We start from the raw sequence: 21857 nt of genomic DNA, 5'->3' as shown, positions 1-21857 counted from the left end.
TTCCCAAAGTGTAGGTGGTTGTCCTGGCTCCACCCAGGACGGAGTTTATGGTACAGTAGCTGGGAGGGGGCATGGGCAGGACCCGGAGCTTGTCCTGTGCCACCTCACATCCCTGCCAGCAATGGGGAAAGGGGAGCCTCCTCCAGGGACAAGGAGTACCTTCTGGCCAGCTTAGGGAGGCAGAGGGAGCAGTGGTGTGGCCCTGGTGTTGACCTGGAGGGAGTGGTAGCAGTGGTGTGGCTGTGGCCAGGTGGAGCTCGGTGAGCAGTTTTGCTGTGAATCAGTCTCTCTCTCTTTTGAACACTTTTATTATTAACACTGTTGCTGTTACTGTCCATTTTCTTAGCTCATTGTTTCTAGTAAATTGTTCTTATCTCAACCATGATCTTCACCTTTTGGGCTTCCAATTCTTCTCTCCAGCCATGCTGCAGGAGAGATGGGGGCGTGGAAGCGAGAGCAAGTGAGCAGCATGTGGTTTGGAGTCTCAGTGGGAGCACTAAATTTGGAAGTACCACTCTGAAACCATGGCAGTAGTCATGAAAGAAAATAAAAACTGATGGAATGAGTTATTCTGTATTACCTGTGAGTGAGACTTGCAGATGTTATTTTTACAGAATTTATTGTGTACAGAAGTTTGCTACTACTGAGACATGGAGTTTCTCACATCCCAAAAAAACAAGATGTATTTTAAGATTTGTTAGCCAAGTCCACTAATTGACTTGAAAACGAGAACTGAGAGCTTAAACTTTATGTTGTATTGGGAATCAATAGAATCATCAGTTTACACGGTTTATCTGCAGCCCCCTTGATGAATCTGTGCTGCTATACACTCTATTAATTGCATCCTTTTTTAAAATCAACAAAAAACATGTTTACAAAAATTCATCCCTTAGCAATGAAATCAGGCAAGGTGGAAGGCCCACTGATAGATGAAAGGTGTGCCACCTCAGCTAGCTTTACAGTGTCTTGCATTCACTTAAATCATATCTGTATTACAAATGCCTGTGGTTTATTAGAGAAGGTAGGTCATTCATCACTACCTCCAGTGCTGTTTCTGTTTACCAGGGGGTTTAAAACGTAAAGATTCTCAGGCACTCTCTAGAACTTCGAAATAATTCCTTGCCTGCTGATAAAGCTTGGAAAAAAACCCCAGATTTAACATGCATTTTCCAAGAATGTGGGTTAAGTTTCAGATACTGTTGCATTATGAAAAACTATTATTTCACGTGAAGCACTGGTAGTCCTAGAAAGAGTCTTACTCTTGTCTCTCCTTGGCAATTCTTAAAGCTCTGCTTCAAATGGCACATTGTATGCTTTGCTGTCTCTATTTGTAGCACCTAATACCTGTCTAGTATCCGTTTCTGTACCACAAATAGACTGAGCCCAGGAATAGGAGATCTTTCAGTGAGTAACTGCAGTTATGCAACCCAAAGCACAGAGGCATGGGTGGCTCCAAGTGAACCTTCCGGCAAAGATAGATGTTGATGGTCCTGCTCTAGCCTGATGAACAGTGAATGCAGTTTTCCATCACTGTGGATTGAGAAATATTTTCCCCAAGATTTCCATGAAAATATAATTTCTGTATAAATTCAATTTTGGAACAGAGATAACTTTCAGAATGTAAAACACTATTCTTATCTGTTAAGCCCCTTGTGCGTGGGGTGGGAACTTGTCAAAGTTCTTTCTAAACTTGGAGATTCTACCCAAGAAATTTATTCCTAAAGTGGCTGGAAACCTTCTTGTTGTTCAGTTAAGTTTTCTCTCATTAAATGTAGCCATTAGATCCATGTAGCTCTCCCTAATATCTATGTTTTACTTCCTTCCCCCTCCTCCTGGAATTTCACATTCCAGCTCTTAGGGAAGCCATGAACGTCATCACCAGTCGCTCTGAGCTCCTGGGAGTTCTTACATATTCGATATGATTTTTGTATTATAATTTTGCCTTTATTTCAATGTCATCATCCTCACTGATAATCCTGACAAAATACTTACTTAGCTTTGTACTACCATGTCTGCATAGCAGCCTTCCTTCTTTTTTGCAGCACACATATCTAAATAGCACTTTTTAGTGCTGTTTGTAACAGCTACATGCTAGTAGATTCTAAGTGCTAATTAGCTAATAATGCCTAATAGCTTATAATACTTAACTGGCAGCCTAAGATACACTGCTGGCGTTAGTCACACAGTGGGGCTGGGTGGAATGACTTGGGCACGGGAAGGGGCTAAGGTAAACAATTGCAGGCATTACACTTACACCAGCTAGATCTACAAACAAATTCTTGTTTTCAAGTGTTTACAACCAGCACCCCAGTCCTAAATTTCCAAACCATTCTGATTCTTTGAAATCTCTATACAGACGCGAAGACAGAGAGAAACCTGGTTATGTAATGTAATATGTGGCCTTCGTTTTTTGGCTGTTTTTTTGTGTGTGTGTGTGTATGTGAAATGCCAAGCAACAGGTTACACTGTTTGTACAAGGTTCAGGCAAGAGCGACTGAAACAAACACAACAAACACAACAAAAAGGTCTGCAAAAGCTAATGCGAGTCATACAAACTATTTCAACCCGCCACTGCATTTGCACAACACAGACGGTATCATCATAGGAATTATGGTGATGCAAACCACTCATCTGGCAGCGAGGCGTAAGGGCTCTAATTACGCACGCTCTCCAATTAAGGCACTGAGGGAAATGTCGCCTGCCCGTCCCTCCCCGGTGAGGGGGCGGAACGGGACCGAACGGGACCGGGGGACCTCCCGGCCGCGAGGGGGCGCTGCCTCCTCCCGGGCCCGCTCCGGCCCCCGCCCCGCGGCTTCTGGGAAGGGCGGGGCCGCGGCCGCCCCCTGCAGGCGTCACTCCCAGCATGCAGCGCGGCGCGCTCCTGCCCCTGCCGCCGCTGCCGCTGCCGGGCGGAGAAGATGGCGGAGGGAGGCGCGGCGGATCTGGAGACCCAGCGCACGGACGTCGCGGCGCTGCTCAAAACCGCCCTCCGCAAGGGCGACACCTGGTGAGGGAGGAGCGGGGGGGCTCGGGTGGACCGGCGCGGGCGGCGTCCTCCCGCCCCCGGGGCCGCTTGGCTGCCGGAGGGACCGACCTCCTTCCCCTCGCCCCCCCACCCGCTCCCGGGGGCGGCTCGACGTCTCTCCCGCTGCCGCGAAGGTGGAGGCGGGTGCCACGGGCAGGGAGGCAGGGCTGTACCACACGCTTCCCGCCGCTCGGTTCCCGCAGCTCCTGCCAGGCGGGGAGCGGCCGCCTGGGTGCGGCGGGGCCTCGGCCTGGCCCGGGCGGCGGGGAGGCACCGAGGTCAGCGCCCTGAGGGGAGGGCAGGGAGGAAGCGGCGCGGCTGCCGGGCGGCAGCCCCGAATGGCGGGCCCGGAGCCCGCACGGAGCTTGTTTTGGCTGAGCGAGGAGTGTTGAGGTGGGGGAGAAGAGCTCTGCTAGTAGGCGTTTCTTCCATTATCCAGGCTGAAATGGCCCCCGCGTCACCTTCGCGTTATCAGAATTGATATCTGTACTCTGGCCTAGGTGCCCTGATACCCGTCCGTGGCTGTGACAAACCTGGAGTTTAAATTTTATTGTGACTATGAACGTGTTGGTTTCCTAAGAAAAAGTCCCTGAAGGTGTGAACGGACCCTTATGACGCGTTTGATAATTATGGTTTTCTGGTCAGTCGTAAAATATTCCTTAGTATGTCATACAAATTGTCAACAGAATAATCCACGGTTTAATAAGCATCTCTTTTTGGCGTGTATTTGGTAATTGAGGTTTGATAGTTGTAGTGCTATGAGGCTAGGAAATGGGACCTTTTTTTAGGAGGGGAAAAAATAAGGAACTGACACTTTTTCCACGACTCAACCTCTTAATCTCCTCCTGTGTGAAACTGTCACCCAAAGACAAAGGCTGAAGCATTAACTTACAGAAAATTAACTATGAATACACAGAAGTAGAACTAGCCCACCTCATTTCAGCTGTCATCGCTCACTGTTCCAGTTCTATAAAAGACTATATTTAACAGTGTTGATACTGCAGCATGTGTCAGAAGCATACATTCTGATGCATTATTCAAATACTGCTGAGTATATGTTCGGTTTTGGCATACGAACAGACTGCTCTTGAAACTGGAGAAGTGTAAGAAACTAGAAAAAGGAAGTGAATTCACATGGTAGTGTTGAAAATGACCAGCAGTAGTAAAAGCATGCTCAGGATAGATGTCTTTCAAGACTATTTTTTTATGGTTCTGTTGGGTAATTCCCAGTTACTAAAACAATGTTTCAGGCAGTTAATATTGTTCAAAGTGATAGTACTTTTATGACTAGTTGATGGCATGACCGAAACAGTAAGTTTACTGTGTTGTTTACTTTTTTTAGTACCTTCGATATTTTAATACAGAAGAATCAGTTATGTAGGAAAAGCTTCTGAATGTTCTGTGAAAATATATCTAGCTGTGATTGACACTGATACAAGTCAAGTGTTTTAAAACTGAATAAGCTACAGCAAAGTCCCATTAAGTTTTACTCGTAAGCTGTTAAATTGAGCTACATAAATGTGTATGCTTGTGCATTCGTAGGATTTATGTTTTGACTGTGCAACTATCTTCACAAATTAAACAGTACGTTTAGTCCAAATGCTTTTGTAGAGGTATTTTGTAAATGGCTTTTAGGTCTTTTGGGACATCAGTAAGGAAACAACACTTAAGGTGCTGTAAGCCATGATTCAAAATTGCATTGATTCAGTAATAAATACTGCTGAAAAAAAATTCAGGAGTGCCATACCAGCGTGTTCTGTGTGAGCTTTAAAACAGTCAAATGCAGTCCTTTTAAAAATACTTGTACATCAAACGTCTTTTCCGTGCTCTTCAGAATTTAGAATGGAGAGAACAATAAGCTACATAAGGAAAGTTTAAAGCTTTGGGGGTTTTCTCTAAAAAAAAAACAACTAAAGAAAAGGGCAAAGAGAGACAGATCTTAAAAGCATCTATGAAGTGGCTGATGAATCTCTTTGTTAGTTCTTCATGTACACTGCCAAGAGAAAGAAATAAAATTGACTTGAAATGCAACATTTTTAGAGTTAGTTATTGGAAGAAGAATTGCTAGAACTGGAAACTGGTTGAACAGGTGGTTTAGTAAGCTGTAGAGTTTGTTCCATTAGATATTTTTAAGGGTAACTTGGGAATAGTGTGCATGAAGCTGTATTGCTTCAATGGACAGACAAGGTTAGTGTCTTTTAACTACTATAGCTGCAGGGACAAAATTTTGGGCTAGTTTGTCCCAGTGGTCTTTTTTGCATTCTTTATGGCCAGTTAATAAATTATTAAACTCTGAGAGATTGAGGATTCTTCTGTCTCTCCATTTATCCTAATTTTCCAAACATACATTAAATAAAAATCAGATTTTTCCAAGAATGACCTTCCTTTGTTTATCAGTTCTTTCGAATAATGTTGTCTATTTTTGTTAGTAAAGTCAGTATAAAAACTACACTTTTGTTCCACAGAACTTGAATTAATAGAGGTTTTGCTTCTCACAGTATTGTCAAAAGGATCTTCAGGTTCTGTGGTTCTTATCTCTATAGGAAAAGAAAAAATGCTGCATTTCATTGTATGTCTCACAGTTTTAGCATCCGATGCAATTACATCTCAGTATTCTGAAATTCTACTGGTGCTTGACAAGTGAGGAGAATTTATTGTATGAGGAGATTTTACCTTCTCATTTAGAATGACAAAAATTATTGGTTGTCACAGCTGCAGACAAATCTGAACTCATTCAGTGTCTTCTACTCTCAAATTGAAGAGCTGTTGATGTTCATTAGATTTTTAGGCACAGTATCATTTGTGTGACCAACTGGTCTTGATGATGTCATTTAATGTCTTTGTAGCTGCAGTGATGTTCTTGAGAACCTTGCCAAGTTTTTCTGTTTTTACCATATCACGGAAGTACAATTTTCAATACTGAAAGTTATTGATCTTGGAACAGTTTTGTCATAGAGGGGAAGACTGTCAGTTTTTGTATGTGACTGCTCAGGTGATTTCTCTGTAATTTCTTCCCTATGTTCAAGTGTGATTTCTTGGGTTTACCTTTAAAACCACCTTCTGCCCTTACTTCTCTGTAGTTCCTGTTCTTTTGTGGCTTAGTCAGAAATGCTGTCGCAGTAGCTTGGATATGACATTACAAATGCTTTCACACTCTTGCACATATTGTCCCTCCATGGTCTAGGATATTTAAGCACATTTCTCACCTTTAGGTATCATCTGCCAATGACTGTTTTCCTTAAAGTGCATGATAGTGACTTCAAAATAGCTAACAGCTCAGCAGTCAGTTTTACCACTTTTTCTCTCTCTTCCTTCCAGAGTTTCCCTACTATCCTTCTTTCATCTATTGCTTGCTGTGACAATTTGTGAGCTGATGAGAATATAGAAGTTACTTGGATAAGAATTAGGCAGTTACAGTGGACACAAACTATCACATGGAATTTATTTAGTGGCTAAGGGAACAAATGCAATCATTAGATGTTTGAATAGGGAATACCAAGTAGTAGTACAAATATGTACTGTATACAGAGTATAATACTGAAACCATTCTACTGTCCAGTTCTTGTGTCCACATGTGACAGAAGGTGTTCATTTAGAATGGCTTCAGACATCTTAAAATCTAGTAGGGAAAGCAGAAGCCTTGTCTTTCAGAGAAGAGCTTGGAGAACCTTTGTCTGATTTGCTAGAATTTTGAGTCGTGAAATAGTTACATAAGAGGAAGATGTCTTCTAGGATAAGAATTTTTAGACAAACAGATAAGGATTTAAGACACTATGTAAAGTGAAGCTAGTCAGGTTTAGGCCAGAAGGAAGATGTTGATTTTCAGCCTTGTTAGCCAGTGAATTTTGGTGCCAGTCATCACTTCACAAGAGTGATGAGAAAGATTCTTAATCTCTTCTTGGTTTTTAAGACGTGCAAATTAGTAAAACCTCAGAAGTATAGTATTTTTAGTTTTCAGATGTGTCTGATACACATCACTTCTGAAATTCTGCTGAGTCTAGGTAGCGTACTGTTGTTATCCATGCAGTACATTTCTTAGATGGTGAAAAAAATATTCTTTTCTTAACCTGTAGGGATTTCATTGCCTTTCCAATTGTAATACTTGGTCACTGAAGAGAGTAAGTAAAAATGAAGGGGGGTAAAAATCCTTCCCAAAGAGTGATCAGTAGATATGATAAGTTCAACCTTAAGGGATTTTTTCCTCCAGAAGTGAATTTCCCCACTGAACATAAAAGCATTTTAATTCTGGCTGCAGTAAAGACTCATGAAGCTTGATGAACAGGGCTACATCTGTAGCTGTGCTTAATAATCCTGTGCCATTACTGATGATAGCCTTGATGCTGAAGTGCTTTGCTTTAATAGCATTTTACACTGTGGACTTCAGAGAACATGCTGAGCTGGAAGGGACCCATAAAGATCATCAAGTCCAACTCAGCCTTGCACGGGACATCTCCAAGAGTCAGGCCATGTACCTTTTTCTCAGTACTGTCCTCTCAGTGTTTTCCACATTGCATCATCCATCATTGCATTGTACATGAACAGAACCTAGGCTGAATGTTAATGGAAGGTTTTACTTGATTTCACTGAAGGCATGATGAAATGTTATGGACCTGCACTTCAATAATATTTGGAATTATAGTCTAAATTATTTTGATGACTTCATAAAATGAGAAACAAGGAATACTATGACAGTGTCCCAAGGATAGATTAAGAGTTGGATGGGTTTTTATTTTCAAATGAGGTTTAAGTTGCTGATTTTGGCTTTTAAAACTTGTGGTTGAAGTTTGGTGTTAGGTTTCTCTCACTGCATAAGGAGTGGTGCTGCATGTGACCAGTAGTTTACCAAGATTTTAATTTTTCTGGACAATGCTTACAGTGGAGATGGGTAGATGTATTTTTCTTCTGTAAATTGATTAGGTGAGGTGAGAGCATGTTAAAATCATGTTTGTTCCAGGCTTTTGCCTGAAAATTGATTTGTTAGATTATTTTTTAATGAAGAGTCTTTACTTAAATGGGAAATTTCTAAAGATATACAAAACACTTATATGAATCTTAATATAATGTTCACACTGAAATTGTAACATAAAATTGCACTCCACTAATATCCGCTGAAAGGTACTTTTTGGTCGGCCTCTTGGTTGAAGAGGCCTCTTTCGGTCTATGGATGAAGAATGTGCTGCTTAGGCTACTGTAGCACATTATGGCAGTGGAGCATATGTGAGCTGTAGTGAGAATTTTATTAGCTGATTTGAAATCTTGGTGCATTTTGTTGAGCTAAACACTTATTTCTGAAGAGGAATCTGGAATACTTGGACGGATTTCTTAAAAATGGGAGGTAAACTGTATCTTTTTCTGTCTTTGACCCCTGCGCTTTTTTCTTGTGGATTTACCTATATTTTGAATAAAAAGATGGTATAGTTTGTCTGATAGAGTAGAATAATTATCCCCATTTTCAACTTTAAGAACTTGTTAATTCTGGAAGAAAATTGAATTTAAAGGCATCTATTAATTTTGAATGTATTTGGTCAAGCAATTTTTGTCACCTTAATCAAAGTAGAAATACAGATACAAAGCCTTTCTTATATTCTTATTTTTATATTGTTGCAGTTGTGCAAGAACAAAAATCAGGTGCTGTGCCTTTAAGCAGGAGTCCTAATTTGCTTTCTGCAAAACAGTTGCTCCACTTTGTCCTCTGTATTGCTTAATCTGTACTCATGCACAGTGAGGAGAGTAAAAAAAAATCCTCACCTGTCTCTCTGGACAATTTGCACAGTTTTACTGTTAAAAGTGAAATACCTTCTGTTCAGAAGATATGATGTCCCAGCAGTACACAGTGCAGAATGGGTGTCTCTCTGTGAAATGTCTTTATTGCATATTAATGTTTTCTGGTTTAGTTTTGGATTCAAAACACTGAAGTATCAGTCGTCATAAATAAATCTAGGTTAGATGTTGTTTAATTCTGTCTATATATAATGGTCACAAGAATTCAGAAGCTTTTGGCAGCAGTGGGAAATACCAAGATCTTAGTCATACTGTTCAGATATTTTTCTGTCAACTTGGATGTTGAGGTAAAGAATGAAAGCTGTTGTACATATGCAATGTTTCTATTATGTTAATTAGGTTTATTAAGTCAAAATATGCAGTAAATCACCTGTGAACTTGAATTACATTAAAAGTTTCAAACCATGGGAGAATTTTAGAAATCAGTTAGTAAGTTTCCTGCTAATACTTTCTTTTGTTCAGTGAACAATGTCCATGTAGTCATGCAGCTGCAAAATATTAAAACTTCCATAAACTTAGAATTGATTTTTATTATTTGAGTTTTTATTTAAGAAAGAAAGGTGTATTTCAAGTGTTGTAATAGCTTCACATTTTTGTACTTGTAAATTAATGTGCAAAGACTGTAAGTAATCCTATTTTGGGCTGACTTGAATCTCTACAGTTGATCATTTGGTCATACATAAGGATATGGTCTTTTCTGGTAAATTTAATTGGGTGACCCAATTTTATTGGGTTTGCATGGCAAGTGTTGGTAGCAGGGTTGCTACAGGGGTGGCTTTTAGGAGGAGCTGCCAGAAGCTTCCCCTGTGTCTTACAGAGCCAGTGCCAGCCAGCTCCAGATGGACTGACCACTGGCCAAGGCCAAATATCCCAAATTGAAGGGGACCCATAAGGGACTTCGAATCCAACTTCCTGCTCTTTGCAGGACTGCCTGAAGCTAAACCGTATGGCTAAGAGTGTTTTCCAGGTGATCCTTGAAGCAGCTTGGTGGTGTTACCACTTCCCTAGGGAGCCTGTTCCAGTGACTAGCCATCCTCTCAGGCTTTTCATGATGTGGAGTACGAACTTCCCCTGTTGCAGCTTCATTCCATTTCCTCATGTTTTATTCCACTATCTGGCATTCCAGAGGACTCAGGAGTATGAATTGTCCCTTGTATATGATAATCCACTTCAGACAGGCAAGAACCATTTTATAGGAGAGAGCAGATATATTTTATAAAGCAATCTGGAGCTCTACTCAGAAGTAAATACTGGGTAATGAAGTAGGCCAGACTGGAACTGAGAACATATTCACATGTTCTGTAGTTTTTTGATTCTGCTTGCTCAAAGAAAATTTTAAATATACATAATATAACCAAGAAAAACCTTGTAAAGCTAAACAAACTGTACAGATACTTCCAGTATTGTTAATACTGAAAATTCAATATTTGACTGTAATTTTCAGCAAGTGGTGTATGCAAGTTTTTGCTTTAGGCAAAGGTTTGAGTCTATTCCAGTGTTCTATGTTATCGACCGGTTGGCTCTAAGTGACTTGATTGTACTATTTTCTTCAAACAATTACTGATTTATTTGAAATACCTATAAATGTCAGGTATCTGCTGTTTTAGAGTTAACCAGTTCATTTGGCAGTGCAGTTGTCTTAGTTTTTAAGGTTTGCCCCCCAAAGCAGCATATGTAGAAATTTGAGACTGTTCTTGAGTTTAATCTTTATTCAAATCCTCCAGATTTCTTTTACCTCAGAAGATGGGCTGGTTATCCTGCTCACTAGCTAAACTGATGACATGCCAGAGAACAAAATTTGTGTTTCCTGAAATCTTGGTTCCATCAGATAACAAACATTTCTTAATCATAATTCTGAAAAACAGGTAGGCCATACATTTTAACTTTGCTGGGGAGTTCTGGGGTATCCTTCTTGGTCAGGTCCACAGTTCAAAAAACTACTGCAGCATTAGACTCATTTGGAACTCCTTGCTGCATTAGGTAATAGTAACAAAAATAAAGGCAAAACATTTTACCAAGCTTAATATACATATATTTTGGTCTGTATTTTAGTAATGCATGGTATTCTATTTTTGTATCTGGGACAACACACATTACAGTGTAATGTATCTGGTCCAAGTGCTTACCCCAAGTTTTTAATATTTTTTCCTTAAAAAGGGATCAAATATCATTTAACAAATGAGGATTTAGCAAATGTAGTTCTGATTACTTGAGCTTCCTCTTAAGTTACTGGATGTCCCTCATGGGTAATACTTAGTTTTCAGGTGGTTGACTGTGTCATGGGTATTAAAATGCTGATGAAAAGATAAGTTGCCTTCTAGTGGTTTCCCTTCTCTTGTGCAGATGAGTAGTCTTGTTGGTCTTGATGAGAATGCTATATTGAATGTGTTTTTAGAGTCAAAAGCTGTAAGTTATAAATCTCTGATTATTACTTTTCCCATTAATGCTAAGAAGTCTGGATTTTAGCTACAGAAGTGCTTTAGCAGGTTGATTGATCTGCCTTAAACTGAGCATGGTGTAATTGTGCTCCCTTTTTTTTTCCCTTCCCTGGCATAATCTTTAACGTGGCATATCCTTCTTGCATAAAATGAGGGTAGTGTATGGCATTTGAATGCAAATTTCTGGTTTCTCTAATCTTACTGGAAAAGTAGTATTCTATGTCTTGATTAAGAGCAAGTTCTTGTAATGGGGTATTCTGGTTTTGGCCAGGATGGAGTTAATTTTTCCACGGTGAGGGAATGGACCCTGGAACCCAGCCCTGGGCATGTCCAGGTTATTATGCTCTACCACGCCCAGGGGTGGGAGTCAAGGGCTCCTGCTTGGGAGAAGAGAGGTGTGGCTTCAGGATGAGGAAGGGCATGGCAGGAGGGGGAAACCCACCACCGCTGTTCATTGTCCCCCAGGATGAGCATTTTGCTTGTAAATCACCCTCTTTCTACAATTCTGTTATTAATATTGTTTCTGTTACTGTTTCTTTTTCTTATCTCATTTATGTTTCCAGTAAATTGTAATTATCTCAGCTTGTAATCTCTGCTTTTTATGGGGTGAGGGAAGGGGAGCAGTTTATGGGTTTGGGATTTTTAATTCAGAGTGCTAAACTGGGAAATACCATTCTTAAACCAGGATAAGGAAGAAGATTACAGCTACTGTGACTATGTTCAACAGTAACTCAAAATAGCTTTTCTCACCTGTACCAGATTCCTATTGAAGCAAAAATAGCAGAATGTTCATTAAAACACCTAATACATATAAAATATAGATATGGGTGTAACATGCACACACATGCCCGTAGCTAGTAATTTGCTGTAAGAATCCACATCTATAGTGTCTGCTAGCATTTTTCAAAATATCTACGTGCAATTGTTTTTTCTTGGTAAAATAAATTTGCTGAACTTTTCCATGTAATGCATGTTACCTCTACTTTGTGATAAAGGAACTTGACTGTACTGTTTAGTTCTTATCATACTTACAGAGTTGCATGATTTATAAGTGGCCTTTCGGCTTTCGTTATACAAGAAATATTAAGTTCTTATTTGAGCCTGAAAAGATTGCTAAATGCAAAATTCCTAAACGTGAAGGGAAATGAAAGATTTTTTTGCACTTCGTGTTAGGAAACAACAATGTTACAACATCTCTGTTAAGGAGGACCCTAAAGAGATACTGCACAGCAAATTTTGGTTGATGGCAAAATTAATTGGATATGGAAGAAGAAAGCTGATGAAGTGTTGAAATAGATAATGTTGAATATTTAAAATCTAGAACAGTGGACCGCAAGCTTTCTCACACTGTTAAATTTTAATATCAAAAATTTGTATTAATCACTCTGTTACTGGGTTGTGATAAGACATTCAACACAAAACATTTGAAAAGTAAAATGATTCTCCAGGACCACTAATTTCTTAAGCATTAATTAAAGGCAGTTTGCCTGTATGATAGTTTCTTTTCTGTGTAAAATTATATCTTTGCTTCTTAAGACTGATAGTTCATTCAAATTTAGGTCAAGTAAGCAGAGGCCACTGGGACAAGGCTAGCAGGTTTGGTGGTGACTGCGTTCATAACCATGTGCAGTTACAGCTCTTATGGAATAGAGCTGGATGGCCACAGCAGAAGAGAAAGGGAGAATGCTGTTGGCCTTAAATACATTCATGAGAATGAAAGCATGGTGTATAAAGGCAAGGGCGTGTCAGATTAATCAATTTCGGTTTCATCCTACCATAGTAGCAAAAGATTTGGAACAGACAAGGCAGCAGATTATGAATACTTTTAGGAAGGAGAAATAATACATATGGTAGCTTAAAAAAATAAATACAAATCTGAGCATCACTGATAAAATTTGGTATCTTGATCCTAAAGAAATTCTGGACAAAAAGGTATAAAATGTAGGTATCACTGGACTTTGTAGAAGCCAGACTGTGAAAACAGTTTAATCTGGATAAAAATACTGTAGAGCTGAGATTTGAAGTGTGATGTTGATAATAATTTGTAGGAGGAACATCTAGTCCTCTGTCAAAAGCAGAGCATCTACTGTTTGTGTTGATGTTAACTCAGAGGAAGAAAACACACTCTCTGGTTCTTGGCAGGGCATCAGAGTCCTGAAGTTTTTTAAGTTGCGCTTGAATATTATAAATAAAACTCCATCAGCAGACAATTCTTTACTGAAAGTTCTCTCTCACTTTTTTAAAGGGCTGTCTAATTATACAGATTTAACTTGAATCTCCTGAATTTGAAAATCAAGAACAGGAATTATAGGTGACAATCGTTCATGCTAATAATGAAAATAGTTTTTTTCAACTTGCCGTTTTTCAGCCTCTGATACGAGTTGTGGGCAGTCTTGCAAAACTGTACCTGGCGCTGTTAGTGCAATCTTTAATTGACCCCAGTTAAAGTCCTTACTGGTAGCAGATGCTGATAATGGTTAGCAGAACAGAGAGAAAAGTATTGTCATTTCACAAGGGTGATGAATGCTGGTGGGTTATGGTGAATGAGGTAGGAAGTAGTAGAATGCCAGTAATTAATATGTATGTCTTCTTCCTTTTAAGGTATCTAGTGGATAGTCGCTGGTTCAAACAGTGGAAAAAATATGTTGGTTTTGACAGCTGGGACAAATACCAGATGGGAGATCAGAATGTGTACCCTGGTCCTATTGATAACTCTGGACTTCTCAAAGGTAACTGCCTCTCACTGTGAAATAAGCCTGTAGTACATTAAGTGTGAAATTGTCACAGGTAGTTCATCTTTTGAAGTTGGCAGTGTAAATGAACCTCAGCATACATAAAGGTGAAAATTTTGGTTTGTTTTCTGACCATGACAAGGGAACTGGAATAGATTTCCCTAATAAATTTTATAAAAACAGTTATTGGAATTCTTTGTAATGGTAACAAAATGTGTAACAATGTAGAAATTCCTGGTTTATTTTGGGCTGTTTTGAGAACTGAAATTTAGTCAAGTTGACAAAAAGGTGACTTGAGTTCACTGTGATTTCCCTTTATTTTGGTAGCTTAACCAAATTGGTTGATTTAAAATATGATTTTTAAGTTGAACTCTAAAACTTACTTCTGTAAATAAGGCCCAAACCCTTACTTTAGTTCTGGAACAATTGAGGAAGTGCTGTTTTTCAGTTCAGTGACTTAAGTTGTGTGAAATGATAGAGGATAATTTCCTGTTTTCTTTATCGTCTTGTAAGGATGTTGAACTCTCACTGCTGTGATTACTCAGGTCTGACTGACTTCTGCTGAACTGTAGCTAAATTTGTGAACACAGGTCTCAGAATGCTTTTCCACATATTTTAATTTTCACATCAAATTTTATATTTAATGTCCATTAAAGATGTTAATATTTAATCTAGCAGATACAAAATTGAGCAGATAATTGGTTTTCTTCTTTGCAGTTACAGGTAATGTAACAATACTGCTTGTTCTATTGGCACGTAGAGTAATATCAGTTTTGGCAACTTCACAGGGTTTATGAAGAACTCTTCGCTTTCTTAATTCAAAACTTCTGTGATTAGTATCTCATTATTTTACAAATTGAATGTTACAGATGATTGCACCTTTTATAAAACTTGTTGTACCATGTTCTACTAATTGTCAGTGTGAATGAGTATGTCTGACACTGACCAGTGCCTTTGTAGAACGTGCTGTATTGTCATATACATCTATATGTTCTCTTCCATCCAGAAACTTAAGGGTGTTTTTGCTCCAGGTGAGTGTTGTGTTTTGTTTTCTGAAATGTGAGGATTTAAATGTTTTACACGTTCTTGTAGTAAATCTTGCCATGAGGCAGGGATGTTCAGGTGATACATCTCAGCTGACATCAGATGTAGCAACATCTTTTTATCCTCACGGAGCTTGTTCTCTCTTTTGTGTCTTCCCCTTCAAAAATAGGTGATTTCTAGTTGTGTCAAAGACTGTTAGTTCATCTTTACCATTTATAACTTAATCTACGTACCTGTTCAGCTTAAAATTACTGTTGTTATAAAGTCTAATGTAGGGTTAGTGGTCCAGACTAGAAGTCATGTTAGCCATTTTGCTAAAAACTTCTGAAAACCCGTATTCTGTTGTTTTGACACTACCAGTGCCCCTTTCAAAATAAACAACATCAGGGGTTGTGAACTTGCTTGTTGCTCATTCATGGTTGTAAACTATGGCTCCACATTGGCAGTGATTCCATGCATCCAGTTACCCTGCGACATCTACTGTTCCTGTGTAAAGGTAGTTTTAAAATTAAGGGCATTAATGCCCAGCAAATAATAGCTTTCTCTTTCACCCACTGCAATGCAACAGTCCTCTATACTACGTTTTCCATGTAGCATAAACTGACCCTGAAAATGCTTGGATTTTAATCTTGTCTTCAGCCCATAATATGCTCTATTTGCTGTCACGCTGCTCTCCTTAAAAATGTGCATCTGATATAAAGGATAAAATAATCTAAAATGGGTATGCTTTCTCAGGTATTCTGCAGTGTAATGCAGTGATAAGGAAAGCTGTAATAGAATTCACAAAAGATTGATTCCAGGAAACTGAAGCAGTATGTTGTGCTTATATTACTTAAATGCTTCTCCCTTGTTTCCAGAACATTTGGATGAAGTGAGAGCAATGAAAAGTAACAGGTAGAGATTTCAGTTAATCTCAACATGTGCAAAAAAGATTGAATATGATGTAATGTATGTGTCATGTTCAAAAGAAGAGATACTTCATCAAAGCGGGCACAAGGAAGTAGGTATTTAGAGTAGCTGATTGTTCATCATAGAACGCAGTGTTGTACATGAAGGACTGAATTGTCAGAATCAGGGTATCTGTTTGATGGTTCTGAAAAAAATTATATTAGAAGAAGTGTTGGTATTTTTAGGAGATAATAGAATCCAAATTAAACCTCTCACCATATAAGATCAGTGCAGAAGTACAGTGTGAATCTTGTGAAGAGTTATGTAGACCTGAAGAAGTGCTGTGGATTTCTCCCCTCACTGTGCTTGCAGTTACAATGTGATGCTTCCAGACGGAGGGACAGCTGTCCTAAATGTTTGAAGCTCACAGTAGCTCACATCTGGAGTCACCTCTTAGACCTAAAAGATAGTTGCTAGTAATAAGGATTGAATGCAAACTAAAAGCATGCTGTTTACCTTAAGAGATTCCAAGTTGTGCTTCACTCAAGTGCAGCATCTCCCCTTCTCTGCAAAGAATTTTGTAGTGATTGTTAACAGAGCACATAGGATCTTTGAAATAGGAGCTTGTACTATGCTACTTTCCTAGTCTGACTTAGGGTGAATTACTTCAAACTTTGTCTTGAATCTACGGTTAACTACTCATTCTTGTTTTCAGCTGTGGAAGTATCCATTATGATGTGGGAATATGTGTGAAGTGAGTGGGAGAATTGGTTCCTCTGAAAGCTAGGATGGTGTATGATAACAAACTAGGTGCTTATAATTGCATGGGAATATAAAGTTGTCACTCATACAGTAAAGAATACCACCTGTAATAGGTGTGCTGAGCATAAACTGGATAGTTTGCCTACATGGTTTCAGAAGACCTGCTTTGAACACCATAATACTGGTAACATAATTGTGACTCAAAATATTTTGTCTGCTGTTTATGTAAAAATGTTACACTAAAAACTCAAGTACAGAATTACAGTATTCAAATGAAAATAATCTTTCTCTTTTAGATGGTGATTCTCAGTCTCTCAAGGAACATCTCATTGATGAGCTGGACTACATCCTTTTGCCAACTGAAGGCTGGAATAGGCTAGTGAGCTGGTACACACTGATGGAAGGTCAAGAGCCAATTGCACGCAAGGTACTCTTTAACTACCTGCTGGGATTAGTATGATTCAGATGTATGCCTGCAAGTACACAGGAGCTGCACAGGAATTTATTAGCAGACTTTTAAATCCTGGCCTATGATAATCATGTAAAGAACTCCTGCTTTAGTTGCTTATTGATATCTAATTTTTATTCAGATTTTTGAGGCTTAAATGTGTAATATTGTGACAGGGAGATGCAAAGGACATAATGCTTTCTTTTTCTGGAAGTAAGTTGTCTTGATAAATATCTCAAGAAGATTTTGCTTTAGAAGCTTGTATGGCTATTAATGCAAATGATTTTGTAATTAGATAAATAACTGTAAAATTGTATTGACTGTGTTAGTGAAAAGTCTAGCTCTAATAATGGTTACATTGGTGGAGTAATTGGTAGTTTCTTGATAAACACTCTGCTCAGCTACTTGCTAAGGCAGTTATTTCTTCAAGCAAAAATCTTGGCTCAGTGCAAGTAGTAGCCGTGGTATAGTGCATAGTGTGGCCCTTCATCAATGTGAGATACTGAAAAATTAACATCTTTAAATTTTTTTTTGTTTGCTCCAAGCTCATAATCCGCTTATTATTAAAGGTGAGAGGACATTTCACCAGTTTACTCATGAAATCTTTTTATGTTATTGTTATTTCTTAAGATTTTTGAATTAGTGATTTCAATTGCATCCTCACTGGACTGAATTACTTAGTTTTTAAAATATATTTTGGTATATTTATCCTTTTTGTATTGGCTACTGGGGTGCATTTTTTTTCAGTTATGGGGATCTTTATTTTAATTCTTTTTAAATCACTAAAAAAATATTAGGCTTAAAATTTAGTTTTATGATTTCTGGTGTAATACAAATTTTGTTTCCTTCTTATGACATAAGTATGGTCTAACTGCATGCATGCTGGCTGCTTACTTCAAGTCCACTCTTGAAATAAATGGTAGATACAGCTGTAGAAGAAATTCTGGGTGTTCAAAATTAATTTGGTCAGTAACAGAAGCTTGTTAAAGGGTTTTATAATATTTTCTCTAATATGATAAAATAGTTGTTTGGTTTTTTGTTTTGTTGTAAAGAGACATCCCTGAAATGTCTGTCATTTCGTCTAGTTTTGTTAGAGCTGAAATCCATTAAAATAACTCTCCTTTAAAGATACATCTGTTATCAGCTTGGTATTGTTTCTTCTGAGGATGGGTTTCAGTGAACTGTATACTCTTCCATCAACATAGTAAAGTAAAAAGTCTGTAATTTTTTTAGTTTGGGAGGAAAATGGAAGGAGAGAGCAGTGAAATGTAACTTCCATTCCACTTCGAAGTAGCTAACTGGAAAAATACATGGAGTATAACGGGTGGCCAGGTAAACTGGCTTAGCTTTGTTATTTTCTGCCAGTATGAACAGGAGTTATCTTCTGAGAAGCATATTCCAGTTCAGCATTTTTGTTTCTGATGCTTTTATCATTCATCATTATTTTTCCTGTCTGCCATTATGAAGTGCCTTTTTTTTTCATAAATGTCGTATTATACTTTATTTCGTCCCCTTTGTTACATCAGCTATTTTTGAAATGTGGATCCAAATTTGAAGTTGATAAAATTTTATATTCGATCTATATCAAATACTGTTAAGACTTTTTGGTTGTACCTACCACTAGAGTGTCGATTTTTATTCTAAGAAACGTGTTAGCCACACTGCATAGTTTTGTTTACTGCCACTATTTTGTCATGACTCTAGTAGCTGAAAACTATTAAGCTGCTCAAATTAAGATGCATTTTTGTTTAAATGCCATGATTGACAGCCATTAAGGCTGAGGCAAGAAATTAAATAATTCACTAATTTCTTCATTTTTTTCCTATGGCACATACATGTAAGTTGTATTTGTACAGCAGATAGCAGATCTCTCCTAGCAATTAGCTGGTGCCTTTATTTTATCCGTATTTGTCAGATGTATCACATATCAGGCTGATGGTTATTTTTGGAGCAGCCTACATGACTATGCAGTTACACTTTGGAAGATCAAAAGGAAAAACATTTAAGAGGTGACCCTGAATATTTTTTTCTACATTTTACTTTTATTAAAAAACAAATCCTGTATATTTAACTATTTCATAATCTGTGTTGAAAAAATGAACATAGAATAAACAGCTGTAATGAGTAGGTAAAATTTCAAATGAATGTATTCATTATCAGAATGTGATGAGAGTGGAAGATTTGTAGGTTTTGTTTGAAAATGTGATATCCAGATTTTATTAGTGTGTATTGTATTTTTTGATAAGTACTCTTTAACTGTGAAAACTAGTTATTGATGTTCTGAGGAGGTGATATACAATTAATGTATTTGCAAATAAAAGTACCTTTTGGGTGTTTTTACCTTTTGGTCGCATACCTTTGGATTAAGGTTGCATATTTGTGATTTCTACTTTCTACATTTTGAAAGTCTTCGTGTTATACACAGGTAAGACAATCATCATCATGGAAAAATGTACTTTCTAGTTTACTGTATTTCTATAAAGCTATAGGAGAATTTTAGTTCTCATTTTTTGCATTTATATTACATGAACTTCAGTTTCTTGAAGAGTTCTCAAAAATATCTTGTGTGTGTATATGAAAACATATTCAGATTGATCTGTGATCCCATTCTGTTTTTCAGGTCGTTGAACAGGGTATGTTTGTAAAGCACTGCAAAGTAGAAGTATATCTAACAGAATTAAAACTGTGTGAAAATGGAAATATGAACAACGTTGTCACACGAAGATTTAGTAAAGCTGATACAATAGGTATGCCCAATTATTTTCTAAAAATATGTGATTGGTACTTGTATATGGTAGCAAGCTCTGAATAAATGTCTAGATAAAATGATAGATGGCTATTTTGACCATTAAGAACAATGGGAGTAGTTTTGTTTGGGTCAAAGTTAAAAGTTAACAAACTGGAATATTGAGGGGATTTAATACAACTGTAACAATAAAATTGCATGTTTTATCATCTAAGCATCTGTATTAACTTTAGAGATTTGAGCTTTTAAGAAAGTGAATAGTGTGATGTTGTTTATTGGGTTTCATAGTACTTTTTCTTGTCTTTTGATATGTAAGAAGTGTATTTTTTGTGTTTCATTAACCAACACATTCTAATCATATATATGAAGAGAAGGATAGATTACAAAACACAAGAAAGAATGTGATTAATAAATTAATGCCTAAAGATGACCTACAAAAGCAGTATTCTTCATGTTGTGAAGTGGCAGGCCAGGCACAATCTTTTACAGTAATTGAATTGTCTATTAAACCTTTAAGTTGCCTTTATTTGTATTTATTTTGACTGCTCATTGAGCATTCTGTCATTGTTTGAAACAGTATTTTGATAAGATATTTGACTTTGAAAATAACAATCAGAACATTTTCAAAGATATTGCTTCTCATTTTTTGGTGTATTTGTGCATGTGTATCTGAGATAACAGTCTTTCAGTTGTCTGTATTTGTGCAGTTTTGTACTTCATACAGAATTGTACTTTATGCCCTTGGCACTGTATGTCCAGCCATCACTTTGCTTACGTTTGTTGACAGCAGTGTATGTTTTTTAGCTTTTGCTTCTCTTCACATGACTTATACTTACCAGCCTTTAATTCTTTGCAGATTGCTTGCTTTAGAAGTAGTTCTTTTACTTTGTTAAATTGCAGTATTCTAAGTTAGAAAACAAATCACCTCTTGTGTTAGAATAAAAACTTCAAAATTTTGAAAATTCTGCTCAAAACAAGGCTTGTTGTTAATTTAGTTTTTTTAGATCTGTTTTGACTTGGCAAGTTATACTTCATTATCTTCTGAGGAAACCAGAAATTTGAAAAAGGCAGTTTAACATTGTCCTTCTTGTAGGACCAAATGCAAGGTATTTTGCAGGTATACTGAATTTAATTGTATCGCTGAAATTATAGGTAATGGATGAATTTTCTTTCTCTAATCAGAAGCAGGGCATTTTGGAATGAGAGTTACTTGAAATAACTTCATTTTTTCTTAGCAAAGAGAGAATTAAAATGATGAATAAAATGTTGTAAAAGGTAATTGGAAGCAGTCATAATTCACTGGCAATCCCTTTCCAGACACTGGCCTTGTTTGCTTTCCTGAAATGTGCATGATATGCTCCTGGAAGCTTTTAGAAACATGCCCTTCCTGAAGCTGAAGCTTGTTGTGTAGAGTACCAAGCAGAGCCATCCTAGCAAGGCATCCAGAAGAGTTTGTACCTTAGAAGAAGAGCTAGAAAAATACAACCCACTTTAAGAGTGAAATAGTTACTGATTCCTCTTATCCATTACTAAGATTGTGATTTTTTTCCCCGTTTATTACCTTGAGTATATTTAAGGTAGTTCTGGAATTCATCAAATGCACAGCAGAAGTGCTTATTATATCAATAAATAATATGCAAGAGGGATCTTTGAGAATCTTGATTATTTTTTTACTCTTCCTTGTGTATTCCAGTAAGGGATGCATTTCTATTATAGTTGCAGAAGGCTTATAGTACAAAACAGTCAGTAACAGCCCCAAGGAACTAAGTAGACCCAGGGTAATATGGTCTTTTCAAGAAATTTTAATTTTTCTATCCACCATCATTAATTATATTATTTACTGCACTCAAAAAATAAGTACAAGACCTTTCTTAATTAAAAAAATCAGATAAATATCCTAAGAATAATACTCATTTATCAGTCTTCAGATACTTGTTATTCCTGGAATATCTTTGCTTTTCCACTCAAATAGAAGCTAAGCTGTGTCAGTAAA

At 37.6% G+C, this 21857-nt stretch overlaps 1 protein-coding gene across 1 annotated transcript in view; it reads left to right on the top strand.

Moving 5' to 3' along the window:
* The first annotated feature begins 2868 nt into the window (after nucleotides 1–2868).
* Nucleotides 2869–21857, top strand: part of USP15 (ubiquitin specific peptidase 15) — a 59178-nt gene continuing 40189 nt past the window's right edge. The window contains exons 1-4 of the mRNA XM_030959363.1: nucleotides 2869–3007; nucleotides 13846–13973; nucleotides 16967–17097; nucleotides 19739–19865. Coding sequence (XP_030815223.1) covers nucleotides 2919–3007; nucleotides 13846–13973; nucleotides 16967–17097; nucleotides 19739–19865 — 475 coding nt within the window. The 5' untranslated portion in view covers nucleotides 2869–2918. The remainder of the gene's footprint in view (nucleotides 3008–13845; nucleotides 13974–16966; nucleotides 17098–19738; nucleotides 19866–21857) is intronic.

Source organism: Camarhynchus parvulus, chromosome 1A, assembly GCF_901933205.1.
Source record: "Camarhynchus parvulus chromosome 1A, STF_HiC, whole genome shotgun sequence".
NCBI classification, from domain to species: Eukaryota; Metazoa; Chordata; class Aves; order Passeriformes; family Thraupidae; genus Camarhynchus; species Camarhynchus parvulus.
The sequence above is the reverse complement of the archived record's forward strand: the minus strand, read 5'-3'. Positions and strand labels throughout refer to the sequence as shown.